At 50.7% G+C, this 18221-nt stretch overlaps 2 protein-coding genes across 6 annotated transcripts in view; both read right to left on the bottom strand.

The window, feature by feature from the left end:
- Positions 1–18221, bottom strand: part of LOC115640727 (zinc finger protein 420-like) — a 168528-nt gene that overhangs the window by 113869 nt on the left and 36438 nt on the right. The gene's annotated exons all lie outside the window — the stretch shown is intronic.
- On the bottom strand, positions 6706–11706 carry LOC115640830 (zinc finger protein 239-like). Its single transcript, XM_030543856.1, has 3 exons — positions 11657–11706; positions 10934–11047; positions 6706–10584 (listed from the first exon to the last, which is right to left on the bottom strand). Exons 1-3 carry the CDS (start codon positions 11688–11690, stop codon positions 9716–9718), a joined length of 1017 nt encoding a protein of 338 aa, XP_030399716.1. The 5' UTR covers positions 11691–11706; the 3' UTR covers positions 6706–9715.

Here is an 18221-nt window from a genome sequence, read left to right as displayed (position 1 = left end):
CTCAGCACCTGCTGCCCCAGCTACAATCCCAGTAGTCATGCTGGAGGAAGACCAGAGCTTCAGAATCCCACCTGCACCCTGCTCAGAGCATCCAGGAGGCTTCCGAGGGTGGGGAGAAGGTGAGAGCTCTTTGTCCTCCCCAGCAGGCAGAGCAGGGCAGGGTCTTCACATTTCCCACAAGCCTGCCAGCAACAGGCTGATACGGGAAGCAGAACTCTGAGCCAGGGATGGGGACAGGAATCCCGACAGCTTCCCTGTGTATTTCACAGCAGCCTCTGGCCAGTGGGGTCAGGTTCCAGCATTGGGAGTCTGGTCAGTTTTCCCAGCCCTGCCCAGGGGGGTGTTTCCTGGTTCAGAAATAGGGGAATGTTCCCCCCTGACAATGGGCCTGTTCAGAAAATCAGGCCCAGGTTGAATGTGTCCCAGCTGGTTCGTCACATGCTGGCCCCTCCCTGCCTCATGCTATGTGTTTCCTGCCCCTGCCCTCTACAGCAACTGCCCCTGCAGCTCTCTGAAAATCCCCTACCTGAGCTGGCTCCATCACAGCCATTTCCCTTCCCTGTCCCCTGAAGATGGGACGATCTGGAGCAAAATATGGACGCGATTCCTCAGCCTGTCAGGGCGAGAGGGGCGATGGGGGAGGTTTCAGAAGGGACTTGAGTCCATTTCACACCCCGATTCCCCGCGGCTCTCTCCCTGCAGACAGACTGGTCCTGCAGGCTCCGGCTCAGGATTCGGTGAAGGCAGAGCTTGGGACTCCCCCTAGGGCTGGTTCCAGACACAGGAGAAAGTCCCTACCTGGGCTGGGCACAGAGGGTGGTTAATGCAGGTCTCTCCCCAGAACAGATCCTGCTGGGGGAGCAGCAGCTGCTCAGTCTGGACTTCAGATCACAATGGAGGAGGCAGCAGCATCTGCCCCAGGAAGCTCAACTGCAGGGCTCTAATACCAGGAGGAGACAGAGAGAGAGACCCCCCCCCCCTCCCTTAGCAATAGCCAGAGCCCTCTAGTCTAGTGACAACACCTGAGAAATGAGCTGCCCTGGACTCCCCCTGCAGCCCCCAGGGACAGCCGATCTCATCCGCCCAACTGGACTCACCCCCTGCCAGAGCCAGCAGTGACTCTGGTTTGACACCGGTGTGGGTGAGATCTGAATTCATGGCACAGGGAAGCTGCCATTGTCTCTCTCACCATCCCTCGCCCTTCTCACTGGACTCTCGCTCCCTTCCCCAGCCAGCCTCCTCTTGCTCTCACATTCCACCTCCAGCCTCCTCTCCCCATATCCTCCCCTTTCCTTCACTAGATCCCGCCAGCCAGATCTCCCCTCTAATCCGACCCTTGAGAGCCACAATTCTCCCTTGTACATTGATCCCCCTGCATGGCTTCATCCTCCATGCAGCGCCCCCTCTGCCCCATCCCGCCCGCTTCACCTGCCTCCTGCCCGCTGCCACGTCCCTTCCCACCTCCAAATCCCCTCTTGCCCTCCCACCTCCAATCCCCCTGGTCCAGCCCCTGGCTCCCCCCGCCCGCACCCACCGGGGCTGGCGGCAGCTTTCCCGGGCCCCGGGCGGGAATCGCAGCCAGCTCCGCTGGGAGCAGCCTGGGGCCAAACCTCCCCCTGCAGCCCGGGGGTGCCGGGGGGAGGCGGGTCTCTCTCACCTTCCCTCCGAGCGGGGCCCCCCGGGGCAGGGGTCGGGCCGGGCTGGGGGCTCTGCCCTGGGAGAGGCTCCTGGGGAGCAGCGGGAAGGGCCCTGCTGGAGATTCCCCTCTCCCGGCTGCAGCCAGGGCTCCGGGCTCCCAGCACCAGCCGCCGGGGCTCGGGGATCTCGCCAGGAGCCTGGGAGCCAGAGTCACCGCAGCGGCTGCGAGTCACTTCCTGCTGCCGGGCCGGAGCCCAGCGCTCGCTGCCCCACAGCCGCCTCCCGGCTGCTCCCAGGTCCTAGCGATCAACTCAGCTCGATGCATCCCCCTGCCCCCTGGGGCCCCACCGCCCCTGGGCAGGGGCAGCTTCTCCCAGCCCTATGCAGGCATCCTGCCTAGAAACCACAGGATTAATGGGAGGACAGAAAGGCCAGGATCCAGACGAGGGGGAGAGAAGAGGGATTTTTAGGAAGATTGTGGATTGTTCCAGACAGTCCCCAATAAGGAGTACTGAGGCCCGACGTGATAAGGTCCTGGTCCTGGTGAAGCAGCCCAGAGCTGCAGAAGACACATTTCCTAGTGAAACTGACCTCATGTGTGATTCCCTCTGGTGAGAGTCTGGAGCAGGGAGCAGTTGGTCAGTGATGGCCTCTTGTCTCCATAGCATGCTCCTCAGCTACTAGGCCTGGGCTGGAGCTACAACGCTTAGCCACTCCTTGGATGATGATATTGAAGTTATCACTTTGAGGTCTGACAGGTTCTTTTCCCAAGATGAGGCTGAGTATTACTAAAATGACTGTTTGATCAGTTGGGGACCCCGATGTGCATGGTTGCAACACTCCCACTATAGGAACACATCTGTATTTGTAACAGTTTATTAATACATTTAGATAAGTCCCAAACACTCCAGCACAGTAAGGTAGATAGAGATAACACAGACTGTCCATCTTTTCATCCACGTGCTCACACTGTCCCTTGCAGAAAAACCTGAAATGTTAGCCATTATCTTCATTATCACCTTCCTCATCAGCACCCTCGACCATCAACCTGGCACATCCCAAGAGCTACATCTCTCTATCCTCCTGCATGCAGGCTGGGATACAACTTTTATATGTTATTCTGAGGCTACTCTATCCCATGTATATTGAAAAAGGGAGTTTCTCCCCTCTTTCATATGTGTATTTCCACACCCTGCTAATGTTGGGGTGCTCTTCTCCTATAGGTTAGTATATTAATGATCTCAGCTTATTATCCTATAGGTCAATTCATTGCCATGGCACTCGGGTGGTCAGACATCTGCGGACGTTCCCATCCTAAGATATCCCAAACCTGGTGTTAGCGCACATCCCTGTGGTTGGCTAGTGTCATGGACAAACTTCCCCCTTAAACATCCTCTTCCCAGCTCCCCAAAACTGAGGGGTAGCTGTAGGGCCACTTATCTGTGCCAGAGGTCATAGGCTTCAAGCCTTATGCTAACTACTGTAGCCAGTGTCTTATAGATAGGGTCCTACCAAATTCATGGTCTATTTAGGTCAATTTCACAGTCACAGGATTAAAAAAATTGTAAATTTCATGATTTCAGCTATTTAAATCTGAAATTTCAGGTGTTGTAACTGTAGGGGTCCTGACCCAAAAGGGGACTGTGTGTTTGTATGGGGGGGGGTCAAAAGGTTATTGTAGGGGAGTCATGGCATTGCCACCCTTACTCTTGCACTGCTGCTGGCAGTAGCACTCCCTTCAGAGCTGGGCAGCTGGAGAGTGGTGGCGGTTAGCCAGGAGCCCAGCTCTGAAGGCAGCGCCGCTGCCAGCAGCAGCGCAGAAAGAAGGATGGCATGGCATGGCATGGTATGGCCACTCTTACTTCTGTGCTGTTTTTGGTAGGGTGCTGCCTTCAGATCCGGGTGCCTGGCCCGAAGCCACCGCTCTCCGGCTGTCCAGCTCTGAAGGCAGTACAGAAGTAAGGGTGGCAATACCACGACCCCCCTACAATAACCTTGCAACCCCTCCCCATCACCCTCTTTCAGACCGGGACCCCGAGTTTAAGAAATGCTGGTCTCCCCCGTGAACTCTGTATAGTATAGGGTAAAAGTATGCAAAAGACTAGATTTCACGGTCTGTGATGCATTTTTCACAACTGTGAATTAGGTAGGGCCCTACTTATAGGATACAGGCCTGGAGGTTCTTTGTGTTACTGCTGAAGAAAATAAACACTAAAGCTGGTTCTATGGCCTACAAAGGTCTGCTTCCCAAGCCAGGTCATGGATTGTCACTGCTGTGCCACCAGGTTTGTTCAGTTATTTGTAGGGCTAGACTAACCCCTCACTAGGCAAAACCCCTCACATCCACTCCACCTCCAGGGCATCCCCACTGCCTCTCTGTGGGCCAGCGCAATGTTACAAACTGCTGCAGGCACAATTTTCTGTGCAGAGCAATTCCTGACGTGTAGCTGGTCTCTTGTGCTGCTCTGTTGCAATTTGCTGCCTCTGCCTTTCCCTGTCCTCTAGTGCAGGGCTAGGAAGCTGTGACGGAGGGGGAACCACGGCTTGTCACATTTTGCTCCCATTCAGAAATCTCTGTTAAATTTGGGCACACTAAAAAGAAAGGTATTTTTCCAATCTGGAGAAGCATGCTGCAGAGTTAAACCTCAGGGCTATTGTACGTAAAACCCAACATGAAGGCAGTTGTCTTCTTAGCATACACACAATGTACCTAGTGCCCAGGTGGTCAGGGAATCGCCGCTTTGGGGAGGCTAACCCGCAGGCCCTGCTCTTTCTGCCCAGGTTTCCCCCCCTCCACAATGGCCAGAGCCACAAGGCCTTCCCACGGTGGCCAGAGGAGCCCCACCTGTCCCAGCTGCTCAAGCCACCAGCACCACCCTGGGCCGCTGGCATGACACCTGGGCCAACCTGAGGTGCCCAGGACAGCCCCAGCCCCTGGTTGTTGGCAGGCCTGAGCTCCAGGCTACCAGCTGACACTGAGCCCCCACCAGCTTCAGGGAAGAGGGGGAGGGAGACAAGCCCTCAGAGTGGAAGATGTGTGGGGCCATAGCATGGGTTAGGGGAGGCTTAGCCTGCCCTGGCCTCTGATACCGGCTGCCCATGGGTGGCACGTGAGCAGGATTCTGCTGGTTGGATCATTAGGTTCCCTGGCCAGGACTAGGTCCCGACACGGAGTGAGATGTGTACAATGATCCATGCCCCCCATGTAGATGGCGGGATTTCTTTCTTAGTCTCTTTCCACCGCTGATCAGACCGTACAGTTTCTAGAGTGAACAGACTTTTAATGCCCACCAAAACCAGGATTTGGAATATTTATGAATCCCTTGCAAACACAAACGATTGGGCGGAATATCTAGCAATGTTCCTCACACAGACTCCCTCTCTCCCCAATCCCCTCCCATCACTGTTACTTGTATCAAACAAGTTGTCAACACCAAATTCTGTACTTTGGCACAGGTATGTGTCATTTCAGAGACATCATTTTCTCAGCCCTTCTCCTCACTGCTACAAACTGAAGTGCCCTGTCCGGGCTGTTTTTAGCTTCAGAATAGCTCCCACATCTTAGTTACCCTCAATGTAAAACAAAAGGAATCACCCTCTTTAGCAGTGAGGAAAAGGCCTAGGGGCTAGATTGACAAAGAAACTGGAGCATTAAAACACTCAGGGCAATTCTACTCCACAAAATTAAGGGGACCTATGTTACATCAATGTACAACCACCACAGTAATTGAACTGCTTTTATACGTCCACACTACGTTCCATGTCGGTGGTGAGCATCCTCACCAGGAGCAGTTGCACCGATCCAACTGCCAGTGTGGAGCATTGTGGGATGGTTTCTGGAAGGCGGCAACAGTCAATATGAGCAATGCAGTGTCTACACTGACCCTGCGTTGACCTAAGCACTACGCCTCTCACAGAGGTGGAGCAAGTTACATCAGTGAGAGCAGGAGTGCTGGAAGCTCCCTAGAAGTTGGAGGATAACTGGTACCCAAACCATGACCACGCCCCCGCTCTGCCCCTTCCCCCACAGCCCCGTCCCTGCCATACCTTCCCACCCTCACAAGGTCTTGCCCTTGCTCTGCCTCTTTCCCCAAGATCCCATGCTCACTCTGCCTCTTCCCCCACAGCCCCATCCCTGCCATATCTTCCCCCTACCCTGCCAAGGTCTTGCCCTTGCTTTGCCTCTTCCCCCAAGGCCCCACCCCCCACTGGGAATGGGCCACAGGGGATGGATCACTTGATGATCACCTGTCCATTCCCTGGGGGGGCACCTGACGTTGGCCACTGTTGGTAGACAAGATACTGGGCTAGACAGACCTTTATACTGACCCACTATGGCCATTCTTATGTGATCAACTCATGCCTTCTAGATCCTAATGTTGTTCCACTGATTTTCTAGGTGCCTAAAGATTAGGCATTGCAACATGGAAATCCCTTTGTCCATCCAGCCCTCAGGAGCTGCCACAACCCAGGTCTTGATCTATGGACAACTGCAGATCTGGTTGAAGCAGAGGGGTTTAGTGCCCAGATGCCAGAAAGGCCCCATTTCTGCTTGCAGTTTTCTGAAGTTCACCAAAATATCACCAGCCATCTCCTGCGGGCTGCCTCCAAAATCCCCTGAAAAGCATGATTTGATCAGATGCAGCAATCGAAAGTTATTGCATTACCTTCGAACATGCAAAGGTCATCGATCTGAGTGTAGGGCCTGACGTGGCTTGGGGGAAAATAAATCAAAACCATACCTCACTCAGAGTGCTTTGCATCCATAGATCTCAAAGTACTTCACAACACAGATTATTGCTCCTCTCCACAATTCAATTCAGGTTAAAAGAAAAAGATCCTTCCCCAGGCTCATTAACCCTCCTTCCACATAAAAAAACTGAATGGAACAGGACAGCCAGAGGGGGTTTCCCCTGCGGATGATGGATTTTCCCCACAGAAGACTCTGAAAATCCAGAGTTGGCAGCTCTGGTCTGCAGTCTGCCAGGGTGAAGGCTGGAAAAATAACATCTCAGAGAGACAGCTTCTGGGATCATTTTTCCCATTATTCAAGACAAGGGCCGCAGGGAGTTTGAGAAGCTAAATTCTACTTTATTCTTAGCCAGCAAGAAATACAAGTTACCCATCCCCTCTCCCCACCTAGCACCCAGCTCACAAACATGCATTTCTGCCCCAGGCCAGCACATGGATTCTCCCAGCACCTGCAGGCAGCAGGGAAAGAGGAATACGTTTAAGCTGGTGGAAAAGTGCAGACAATTCACGAGAGATGCTGGAAACCCAGGGAGCTCAGGTTAGAAGATGAATGCAGTGTGGGGTGAGTGGAGCACAGAACGTCTCTCATCCGCACAGAGGAAATGTAGATGTTGAGGGAGTGACTAGCTGTGCTTCCAGGATGCACCTCTGCCTCTTGGTGACAGAGCTTTGCCTGGCTTCAGGGCTGGTGAGGCCAGTTCATTTCCCTGGCTTCCTTCTAGCCTCTGCCCAGATTCCACCTCTCCACAAACAGGAGATTGTCCCCACTCCCTGGATCATTCCTCTAGGGGCATCAATCATAGTAATTTAGAATTCAGGGACTCACAGGATAATTCCTCTCTCTCTCTGGCCCCAGTACAGTGATTTCACAGTTCTCAGCCTCATCTGTCTGGCTCTGAAGAGCAAACCCTGCAGTTTTCCAGTCCCATCCTCTCCCCTTCCTGATGGCATATCTCTGCAGGGATCAGACAGTAACTTCCTTCTTCTTTCAGTCTCCATCCCTCGGAGTGTAAATCTGGCACCTACCCTCAGTGCATGTGCTGACAGACATGGATCATTTTCAAACCACACAAATATTTAAAGGGAAGGGTAGAAAACTGTGGAAAAAAATACATACTAGTCTGGCAAATCATCAATTTTTTTGTGAAGTCTCCAATAAATCAGAGCTATATCCTGTCAAAGTAAACTAATATCAAAGTACGTGACCAAACAGCCTTCACCAAGGAGAGAAAAACCCACAATCCAGGGTGGGCCATAAAACACTTTCACGCGTTCATAAAGTGAAATACCAGAGAATCTTCAAATTCAAAATAAAGAAAATAAATTGACCCATTTTCTTCTGATCTGGCTAAACCTGCTTTACTCAGCAGGTCCTTATTTGGTTGTGTAATTTACAAAAGTGTTTGCATTACCCTAACAAAACAAAAGAAGGGGAAGGGAGAAACTTCCCATGGACAAATGTTCTGGATTTAGCTGGGAAATCCCAGAAGCCACTTTACCAATAAATGGAAACAGGGATTGAAGCTCAGAAACCTCCTGCTGTGCTTTGGGCTTCATTTGAATTCCCCCTCCAGGCCTGCACACTTCTTTCTCTGCCTCTCAGGAGTCTGATTTAGGATCCAAGCAATCAATGTGCCATTCCTGCAAAGCAAAGGACATTGTGGCAAGTGACACTTTGGGAGGCGGAGGAATAGAATAGGGAGAGGATAAAACTCTCCAAAGCTTGGACAGAGCTTGCTGTGTCAAAGATGGAGCGTGACAGTGACGAGGGAAGGAGGGAATCCCTCAGACTCACCCCATTGATCTCAAAGAACATAGCAGCTAAAACACCACATTTTACTATCCATGCTCCAGCTTTTTTAAAATAAATGTAATTCTGGGAGAAAATGGGGGCGTGGGGAAACCCACATTGGAGCAATGTGAGACTCTGGGAATGAGACAATTTATCCCCAAAGGGAGAACTCATGACTATAACAATCACTCTGCTAATGGGGTGATGTGATAAGATGCTCAAGGTCAGTCTAGACTAGGAAAAGTAGGGGAGGGCCAGAGGAGAGGAGCTGGCTGATCCCGACTGCTTTTCCTACCAGACAAATGCTCAGAGGCTAATGCTGCAGAGGCAGCGGTGGGATCTCCAGGCCTCCCACAAAAGGCCCTGTGGGAATCAGCCCCTCTCAGTGGTGCTGTCTGAATGCAAAGGGGGCAGGGAGAAGGGGCAGAGGGGTGAGTGATGAGGCAGCACCTCTCTACCCCTGTGCTCTCCCTCGCCTCTTATCCCCTGATCCCCAAACACTCAATAGCCCAGCACCCAGCTCCCCTGCTTCCCAGCTTCACCAGCCCCAACCATTCAATCCCCAGTTTCCTCCCCGGAACCCATCGGCTTGGTCCCTTATTGGTTGATCCCCCAGAGCCCAGCGCTCTGGGGGATTTGGAGAGGGGAGGAGTTACCAGCCCCTAGGGACACTCCCCCTGCAGGGAACAGCTCCAGGTCAGTGGGGGGCCCAGCCCAGGGGCTAGTGGAAGATGGGAGGTGGTGACAGGTGTGTAGAGTGAAGGTGGGGCCTGGCCCAAGTGTTCTTCTCCTCATCTTCATGGCAGGGTGATACCGGCTGGGAGGGGAAGGGAGAGGGGGGACCTTCAGCAAGGCAGAGGGAGCAGCTGGAGGAGTTTCTCTCTCTCCCTTCCCCCGCCTGTGGCCCATTAGCTCAGCAGCCAGGGCTGCAGCAGGGAGGAGGGGTTGACCGGGGCTTCTACTCCTCTGCCTGGGGTTTGCTTAGACCAGGCAGAGCCAGAGGGTCACTGACAACTGCTGCTGGATCCTCACTCCTGCAATAAGCAGCTGGATCCTTGGGAGCCAAACGCCCCTGATGTCTGTGGGAACGAGGAAATGGGTTTGTCACCATGGTCGGTCCCAGTCAGGGCCCTGAGAGAATTTCCCTGCTGTGTGGAGGAGTCTCTGATGTCCAACATGGAATTAGCTACATTTAGATGTCTTCAGCTTTCAAAATGCTTCGAACAGGACTCTTCTCTGTGTGCATTTGATGATATTTCCTACTGAAGGAGCACCAGTTGAAGCTTCCCCCACACTGAAGGTCTCTTTCTTGCTCATTAATTATCTGATGTGTAATCATGTCTGAGCTCTGAATCTTTTCCCACAGTCAAGTTACTTCTAGGATCTCCCACCCTTGTGCATTCACTGATGTTTCGTAAGGTTTCAGCCGCAACTGAAGCCTCTCACAGTCCAAGCATTTATGGGGCTTCTCTCCTGCGTGGGTTCCCTGATGCGAAACAATGGCTTATCTTTCAATCTCTTCCCACGCTTGAGTTACTCATAGGGTCTGTCCCGCGTATGGACTCTTCCATGCTTAATAAGTGTTGAACTCTCACTAAAACTTTTCCCACACACTAGGCATGTATGGGGTCTCTCTCCCGTGTGGACTCTCCAGTGTTTTGTGAGGCTTGAGCTCTGGCTGAAGCTTTTCCCACAGTCCGAACACGTGTAGGGTTTCTCTCCCGTGTGGTTTCTCTGATGTGTAATCAGATTGGTTTTCACCTTGAAACTTTTCCCACAGTCAGGGCATTTATAGGGTGTCTCTCCTGTGTGGATTCTCCGATGATTGGTAAGGCTTGAGCTCTGACTAAAGCTTTTCCCGCAGTCCAAGCATTTATAGGGTCTTTCTCCCGTGTGCAGTCTCTGATGCGTAATAAGATTTGTTCTCACACTGAATCTTTTCCCGCAGTTGAGGCATTCATAGGGTCTCTCTCCCGTGTGGATTCTCCGATGTTTAGTGAGGCTTGAGCTCTGATGGAAGCTTTTGCCGCACTCCCAGCATTTATAGGGTTTCTCTCCTGTGTGGTTTCTCTGATGCGTAATAAGGTTGGTCCTCACACTGAAGCTTTTCCCACATTCGAGACATTTATAGAGTTTCTCCTCCTTGGGATTTGTCTGCTGGGCTGTAGTTTCCTTAGGATCTGTGCATCCTGCCCCACGTTCAATGGATTCATTCCCTTTCTTCCTTGGGTAGTTTCCCAGATGCTTCTCTGACCTGTGCCAATTTCCCCAGGCTTCCCCTTGTTCCAAGCACTGCGAAAAATTCCCATCAGCTGTTTTAATAACTATCCCTAGGAGTTCCAATTGCTCAGGACTTTCAGATTGACAATTCTCCTCTTCGTTCTCACTCACTGTCTCATCGCCTGCCGGGAGAGAGAGAATCCAGACAAGAGTCACAGCTGCTCCCCTTTCTCCTCAGCATTGGGAACCACAACACAATCATGGTTGGGGAGATGGGCCTCTACATCCCACTCAAACACTCTTAGAGAAGGAAAGTCAGGGAGGAAATTCCCGACAGCTAAAGGGGGTGGGGGGATAGGAAGCCGTGACTGATATTTGCCTTCATGATACGACACCCGCTGACTGCAGCCCTGACCTGGGTGAGATGAGGCAGATCTGGGAGCTCTCGTCACAGAACATTTTTGGGAGTCCCAGCTTTTTCCTTCACTTGTCAGATACTTTCTATGTCAGTCAGTTTCCCTGACTGCTCACCTGTGTGGGTGCCTCTCTGGCTCTCCCTTTCCTCGGCGGCCTGGAGATCCGGGACCCATGGCTCTTCCCCTCGTTCCAGTTGAGCGATCAAATCAGGTTTGGGAACAGCAAATCCTGCTCAGCGAATGAAATCAGATAAGATCAGGGTGCATGGAGCATGGGTAGAGGATGTGTCACAAAGAACATTCCCTGATTTTAAGATGGCCCCATGCCGTGCAGGGGGATGTGGAATCTGAACAGATGGGAACAGGATCACTGAGCCCCCAGGGTAGGAGAGATTTGTCAGAAACCCAGTAGGAACATTCAGTATTTGTGGGGCTGGTGAGGGAGGAGGCATGGGTGTGGGGGGGAGGGGGAAGACTTGCTAAAACGGCAACATCTCTGGTGTTAAATTCCTGCCAATTTCTCAACCTCCAGAGCCCTCCCCACAGATGGAGCAGGTCCTGGGAAGAAAAGGGAACAGGGTGTAAGGGAAAGCTAATGCAGAGAGGAAAATGCACTGCTTCCGCTCCCTTGAAAGCAGGATGAATGGGGATGAATTAGCATCTCCATTACATTTATGACTCCCTGATTTGACTGCAGGGGGTATGGAGACGGAAGTCTCTTTCACAATGGATGTGTGGACTATGCAACCCACTCTAATCTGACCAGGGAAGAACCTGACCAGAGTCAGACACACAGACCACACAGCTTCTAACAACTGAGGGAATGGGAATTCCTTACCCAGCGAGGTCACTGTCTCATAGTTCTCCTGCATGACGTTCCTGTAGAGGGTCCTCTGAGCGGGGTCCAGCAGAGCCCCCTGCCCCTGGGTGAAATACACAGCCACCTCCTCGAAGGTCACCAGCATCTGAAACAACAAGAGTCCCTCACTCAGCACCTGCTGCCCCAACCACAATCCCACTAGTCACGGGGAAGGAGGCACAGAAAAGCAGAATCCCACCCCCACCCTGCTCAGAGCAGCCAGGAGGCTTCAGGGGGTGAGAGAAGGTGAGAGTTCCTTGTCCTCCCCAGCACATGGAGCAGGGCAGGGTCTTCGCATTTCCCACACACCTGCCAGCCACAGGCTAATACAGGAACCAGAGCTCTGAGCCGGGGACAGGGACATGAATCCCGACAGCTTCCCTGAGTACTTCACAGCAGCCTCTGGCCAGTGGGGTCAGGGTCCAGACCTGGGAGTCTGGTCAGTTTTCCCAGCCCTGCCCAGGGGAGTGTTTCCTAGTTCAGAAATGGGGGAACGCCTCCACACATCCCAGCCAATGGGCCTGTTCAGAAAATCATCTCCAAGTTAAACGTGTCCCAGTGGGTTTTTCACACCCTGTCCCCTCCTTGCCTCACCCTGTGTGTTTCCTGCCCCTCCCCCTCCACAACAACTCCCTGCAGTTCCCTGAAAATACCCAACCTGAGCTGGCTCCATCACAGCCATTTCCCTTCCCTCTCCCGTGGGAATATGGGACAATTTAAAGTGCAATGTGGCTGTTATTAACCAATACATATATGCTAGGAATAATTTCAGTAAAGACTTGGAACGTATGTTCATTGAATCTATTACACCCTCCCCATAATTCTGTTCATCCATGTCAAGTAGCCCATAAAACTTTGCGATAGCTAAAGTACTTGGAAAACTGTCAGGAATAGGATCTTTGAAAATTTTACAGTAGCAACAGGTAGGAAGTCATTCATACTAGAATGTCTCAAGGGAATAGAACAAGACATACAATGGTTTTACCTATAAACCAAAGAGATGCCTTCACGCCCTGTGGTACTTGGAAATCATGAGGTAAAGGGTCCACCGTGGTACCAGAAAAACAAGATGTAGCAGGGTGCTTACCCTGCTCCTGCCCTGAAGGGCTTAAAACAGCCCTGGGGGAAGGTTGTGGCTGGGAGCTACTAAGCTGGGCTGATTGGGAAGTGGCTGCAGCTGGGCCATGCCCCAGTCAGGCCACAGCTGGCATGTATAAAGAGGCCAGGGAAGCCAGGAGCAAGCAGTCTCTCTCTAGCTATAATAATAATACTAGGAGATATACCTATCATCTAGAACTGGAAGGGACCTCAAAAGGTCATTGAGTTGAGCCCTCTGCCTTCACTAGCACAACCAAGAACTGATTTTTGACCCAGATCCCTAAGTGGTCTCCTCAAGGATAGAACTCACAACCCTGGGTTTAGCAGGCCAATGCTCAAACCACTGAGCTATCCCTCCTCCCAAAGGAGAGGCATCTGGCTGAAGGGAGCTGGACACAGGGTACCTGAGTGAAGCAGGGGTGGGGAAAGGCAGAGAAGCTGGGGAGCTCCAGTCTGGAAAGCCCCAGGCTGCGGCCCAGCACAAGGCCAACAGGTACCGGGGGTTGCAGAGGGCAGCCCTGGGGTAGGCAAAGGCAGCAGTTCCAGACCCAACCTTGCCAGTGATGAGTAGGCTGATACTGCAGTCTGCCCCAGGGTGTGGGGCAAGATGATGACTGGCATTAGCCATATACTGAGGCAAGGTGGAAATGGAGGGTGGGGGTTTCCCAGGGAGGGGAAACCCTGAGAGAAAGGGGTTACTGCCAGGGGGCAGCACCCCCATGTAAAAGGGCACTAGGTCCAGGGAGGAACATAGGGGCCAGAGGACAGGCCAATCACTGGTCTGCAATGGGTGCTCTGAAGCTGAATTGAGCTAATTCCCAGAAGTCACCAGCAGGAGGCGCCACAGGGGTCAATCTACTCCTCTACACAAGGTAAAAAGCTGATTGGTTCAGTTTCATTTCAGATGACGTGCAGCAGCAGTTCCCAACCAGGGGTCTGCAAGTAGGTTTCAGGGGGGCCAACAAGCAGGGACTTGCTGGGGCCCAGCGCAGAAAGCCAAAGCTGTGCTGCATGGTGCTGAGACCTGCCATCCAGGGCTGAAGCCAAAACCTGAACTACTTCACTTTGCAGGGGCCCCTCTGGTGTGAGACTCCAGGTAATTTTCTGGCTTGCTACCCACTAGTGTCAGCCCTGGCTTTTATATGTAGAAAAACAGTAGTTGGGGCACAGGTTGGCTGTGGAGTTTTTATAACATGGGAGGGGCTCAGAAAGAGAAAGGGTTGAGAACGCCTGATGTTACTGAGTACATTTACCTCTACACATGTATAAAGAGATGGCATTAGAATTGTCACTTTGCATACCTTGTGTGTAAGGTGAACATAACAACGTTGCATTTGACGACTTCCCGGAGACTGGTATTGTGCAGAACACTTTTTTCCCTGTACTATATTATCATTGGCTTAGAGCAACCAACCTGACTGGTCTTGGTTATTTGATCTCTTGCATACATTTCAGAACAAACCAAAGGGCAGTCAAGCAATACAGAATCTCTGGGCCAAACACTAAAAAAAAAAAAAGATCAGAAACAGAGAAGCTACTTTGGTGGATTCACTGATTTTATCTCCAAGGCAGTGGGTCCCCCCAGCAGAGTGGTGACTCAGGAGACACACAAACTGGTTTTTCCTCTCTTTCCTCCTTACCACAGTCCCTGGGAAGTCAATCGCAGCAATTCAAAGCAGCACCAGACCCTGCCAAAACAACAGATGCAAAACCTGCAGCCATATCTCCGCTGCTACAGTGATCAACATCTCCTGCCAACACAGCTTTCAAGATCCATGGTCCTACACACGCCTATCACAACATGGGGTGCACGTGCACCTTATCCAGTGCATAAATGCTCCAACAACTACTATGTGGGTGAACCAAGACAATCACTACACTCTTGAACGAACTCACACTAAACGTGACAAAAGACAAAAACACCCTATCACCAGTGGGTGAAAACCTGTCACAGAGTGATCACTCCATATCTGACTTCTCAGCCCTCATCCTCAACAGAAACCTGCACAACATCTTCAAAAGATACCTGGGAGCTTAAATTCATAACTCCACTAGACAATAAAAGTCACAGTCTTCATAAAGTATCAGAGGGTAGCCGTGTTAGTCTGGATCTGTAAAAGCAGCAAAGAGTCCTGTGGCACCTTACAGACTAACAGATGTATTGGAGCATGAGCTTTCATGGGTGAATACCCACATCACATGCATCCAATGACGTGAAAGCTCATGCTCCAATACGTCTGTTGGTCAATAAGATGTCACAGGACTCTTTGCAGTCATCATAAATACACTGGATTATTGGCTGATTACAATAATCTGCAACCCACTAATCCTCCCTCCCCTTTTTGTCCTGTGTTAACAGGCCACTTTTCTTTGAATGGTCCCTTAGCAGTTGCAGCAATCACATCTCTACTGGAGAGGAAACACCCAAGTACATGGGCCAGTAACCAGTTTTCCCAGGCAGAAGGGAGGGGAGAAGACAGTGAATAAGTCAGAGCGAGGTTCCCAGGTCCCAGATCTGCCCAGATCCATTCCCTGCATCACCCTGTGGAGACAAGATTGATGAGGTAATATCGTGTATTGGAGCAACTTCTGTGGGTGAGAGACATGCTTTCGAGCCACACAGCTCTTCTGCAGGGCTGGGAAAGGTACTCGGAGCATCACAGCTAAATACAGGATGGAACAGATTGTTTACCATAAGTGGGCAACACATAGTCTAAGGCAGGGATAGTCAGTCAGCGAACTGCGGGCCAAATCCAGACCACGGGACACTTTTGAACAGACCCTGAAATCTCTATTATTACTAGCGTTCTTGTTATTTTTGTAAAAATAACTGACTACCCTTGGTCAAGGTCCAAATTTCTTGGTCAAGGTCCAAATTTCTTGGTCAAGGTCCAGTCAAGGGCCAGACTGCAGAGGAAATAATACAAAAATAACAAGATAATAATAATAGAGATTTCAGGGTCTGTTCAAAAGTGTCCCGTGGTCTGGATTTGGCCCGCAGTTCGCTGACTGACTACCCCTGCCTTAGACTATGTGTTATAGACTCATAGACTCATAGGTCAGAAGGGACCAATCTGATCATCCAGTCTGACCTCCTGCACAAGGCAGGCCACAGAACCCCACCCATCCAATTTTATAACAACCCCTATCCCAGGACCGAGTTATTGAAATCCTCAAAATTGGTTTGAAGACCTCAAGCTGCAGAGAAACCACCAGCAAGCGACCTGTGCCCCACGCTGCAGGGGAAGGCGAAAAACCTCCAGGGCCCCTGCCAATCTGCCCTGGAGGAAAATTCCTTCCTGACCCCAAATATGGCGATCAGCTAAACCCTGAGCATGTGGGCAAGAGTCACCAGCCAGCACCCAAGAAGGAATTCTCTGCAGTAACTCAGTTCCCATTCCATCCAACATCTCCCCGCAGACCATTGAGCAGACCTATCTGGTGGTAATCCAAGATCAATTGCCCAAATTAACGATCCTATCATAACATCCCCTCCATATACTTATCAAGCTTTGTCTTAAAGCCAGGAAAGTCTTTTGCCCCCACTACTTCCCTCGGAAGGCTGTTCCAGAACTTCACTCCCCTAATGGTTAGAAACCTTCGTCTAATTTCAAGTCTAAACTTCCTAATATCCAGTTTATACCCATTCGTCCTTGTGCCTACATTAGTACTAAACTTAAATAATTCCTCTCCCTCCCTAACGTTAACCCCCCTGATATATTTATATAGAGCAAGCATATCCCCCCGCAGCCTTCTTTTGGCCAGGCTAAACAAGCCAAGCTCTTTGAGTCTCCTTTCATAAGGCAGTTTTTCCATTCCTCGGATCATCCTTGTAGCCCGTCTCTGAACCTGTTCCAGTTTGAATTCATCCTTCTTGAACATGGGACACCAGAACTGCACACAGTATTCCAGATGTGGTCTCACCAACGCCTTGTATAACGGTACTAACACCTCCTTATCCTTGCAGGATATACCCCGCCTGATGCATCCCAAAATCGCATTTGCTTTTTTAACAGCCGTATCACATTGGCGACTCATAGTCATCCTGCTATCAACCAGTACCCCAAGGTCCTTCTCCTCCTCTGTCGCTTCCAACTGATGCGCCCCCAATGTATATCCAAAATTCTTATTATTGATTCCTAAATGCATAACCTTGCACTTTTCACTATTGTATTTCATCCTATTTCTATTACTCCAGTTTACAAAGTGGTTCAGATCTTCCTGAATAGTATCCCTGTCCTTCTCCGTGTTAGTAATACCCCCCAGCTTCGTGTCATCCGCAAACTTTATTAGCACATTCCTGCTCTTTGTGCCAAGGTCAGTAATAAAAAGGTTAAATAAGATCGGTCCCAAAACCGATCCTTGAGGGACTCCACTAGTGACCTCCTTCCAGCCTGACAATTCACCTTTCAATACGACCCTCTGGAGTCTCCCCTTTAACCAGTTCCTTATCCACCTTACAACTTTCATATTCATTCCCATCTTTTCCAATTTGACTAACAGTTCCCCGTGCGGAACCGTGTCGAACGCCTTACTGAAATCTAGGTAAATTATATCTACCGCATTTCCTTTATCTAAGTAATCCGTCACCTTCTCAAAGAAGGAGATCAGATTGGTTTGACACGATCTACCTTTACTAAATCCGTGTTGCAATTCGTCCCAATTACCATTGACCTCTATGTCCTTAACTACTTTCTCCCTTAAAATTTTTTCCAAGACCTTGCATACTACAGACGTCAAGCTAACAGGCCTATAATTACCCGGATCACTTTTATTTCCTTTCTTAAAAATAGGAATGACATTAGCAATCCTCCAGTCATACGGCACAACCCCCGAGTTTACCGATTGCTTAAAAATTCTCGCTAACGGGCTCGCAATTTCACGCGCCAGTTCCTTTAATATCCTCGGATGGAGATTGTCCGGGCCCTCCGACTTCGTCCCATTGAGCTGTTCAAGTACGGCCTCTACCTCAGTTGCGGTAATATCCACTTCCATATCCACATTCCCGTTTATCATCCCTCCATCATCGCAAGGTTCCTCACTAGTCTTATTAAAAACTGAAGCAAAGTACTTGTTTAGATGTTGGGCCATGCCTAGGTTATCCTTAATCTCCATTCCATCCTCAGTGTATAGCGGCCCCACTTCTTCTTTCTTTGTTTTCTTCTTATTTATGTGGCTGTAGAACCTTTTACTATTGGTTTTGATTCCCTTTGCAAGGTCCAGCTCAATGCGGCTTTTAGCCTTCCTCACTTTATCCCTTTATGCCCACTTATGGTAAACAATCTGTTCCATCCTGTATTTAGCTGTGATGCTCCGAGTACCTTTCCCAGCCCTGCAGAAGAGCTGTGTGGCTCGAAAGCATGTCTCTCTCACCCACAGAAGTTGCTCCAATACACGATATTACCTCATCAATCTTGTCTCCACAGGGTGATGCAGGGAATGGATC

The sequence above is a fragment of the Gopherus evgoodei genome, unplaced genomic scaffold (assembly GCF_007399415.2).
Source record: "Gopherus evgoodei ecotype Sinaloan lineage unplaced genomic scaffold, rGopEvg1_v1.p scaffold_32_arrow_ctg1, whole genome shotgun sequence".
NCBI lineage: Eukaryota > Metazoa > Chordata > Testudines > Testudinidae > Gopherus > Gopherus evgoodei.
Note: the sequence above shows the minus strand (reverse complement) of the source record. Positions and strands in the feature narration are given on the sequence as shown.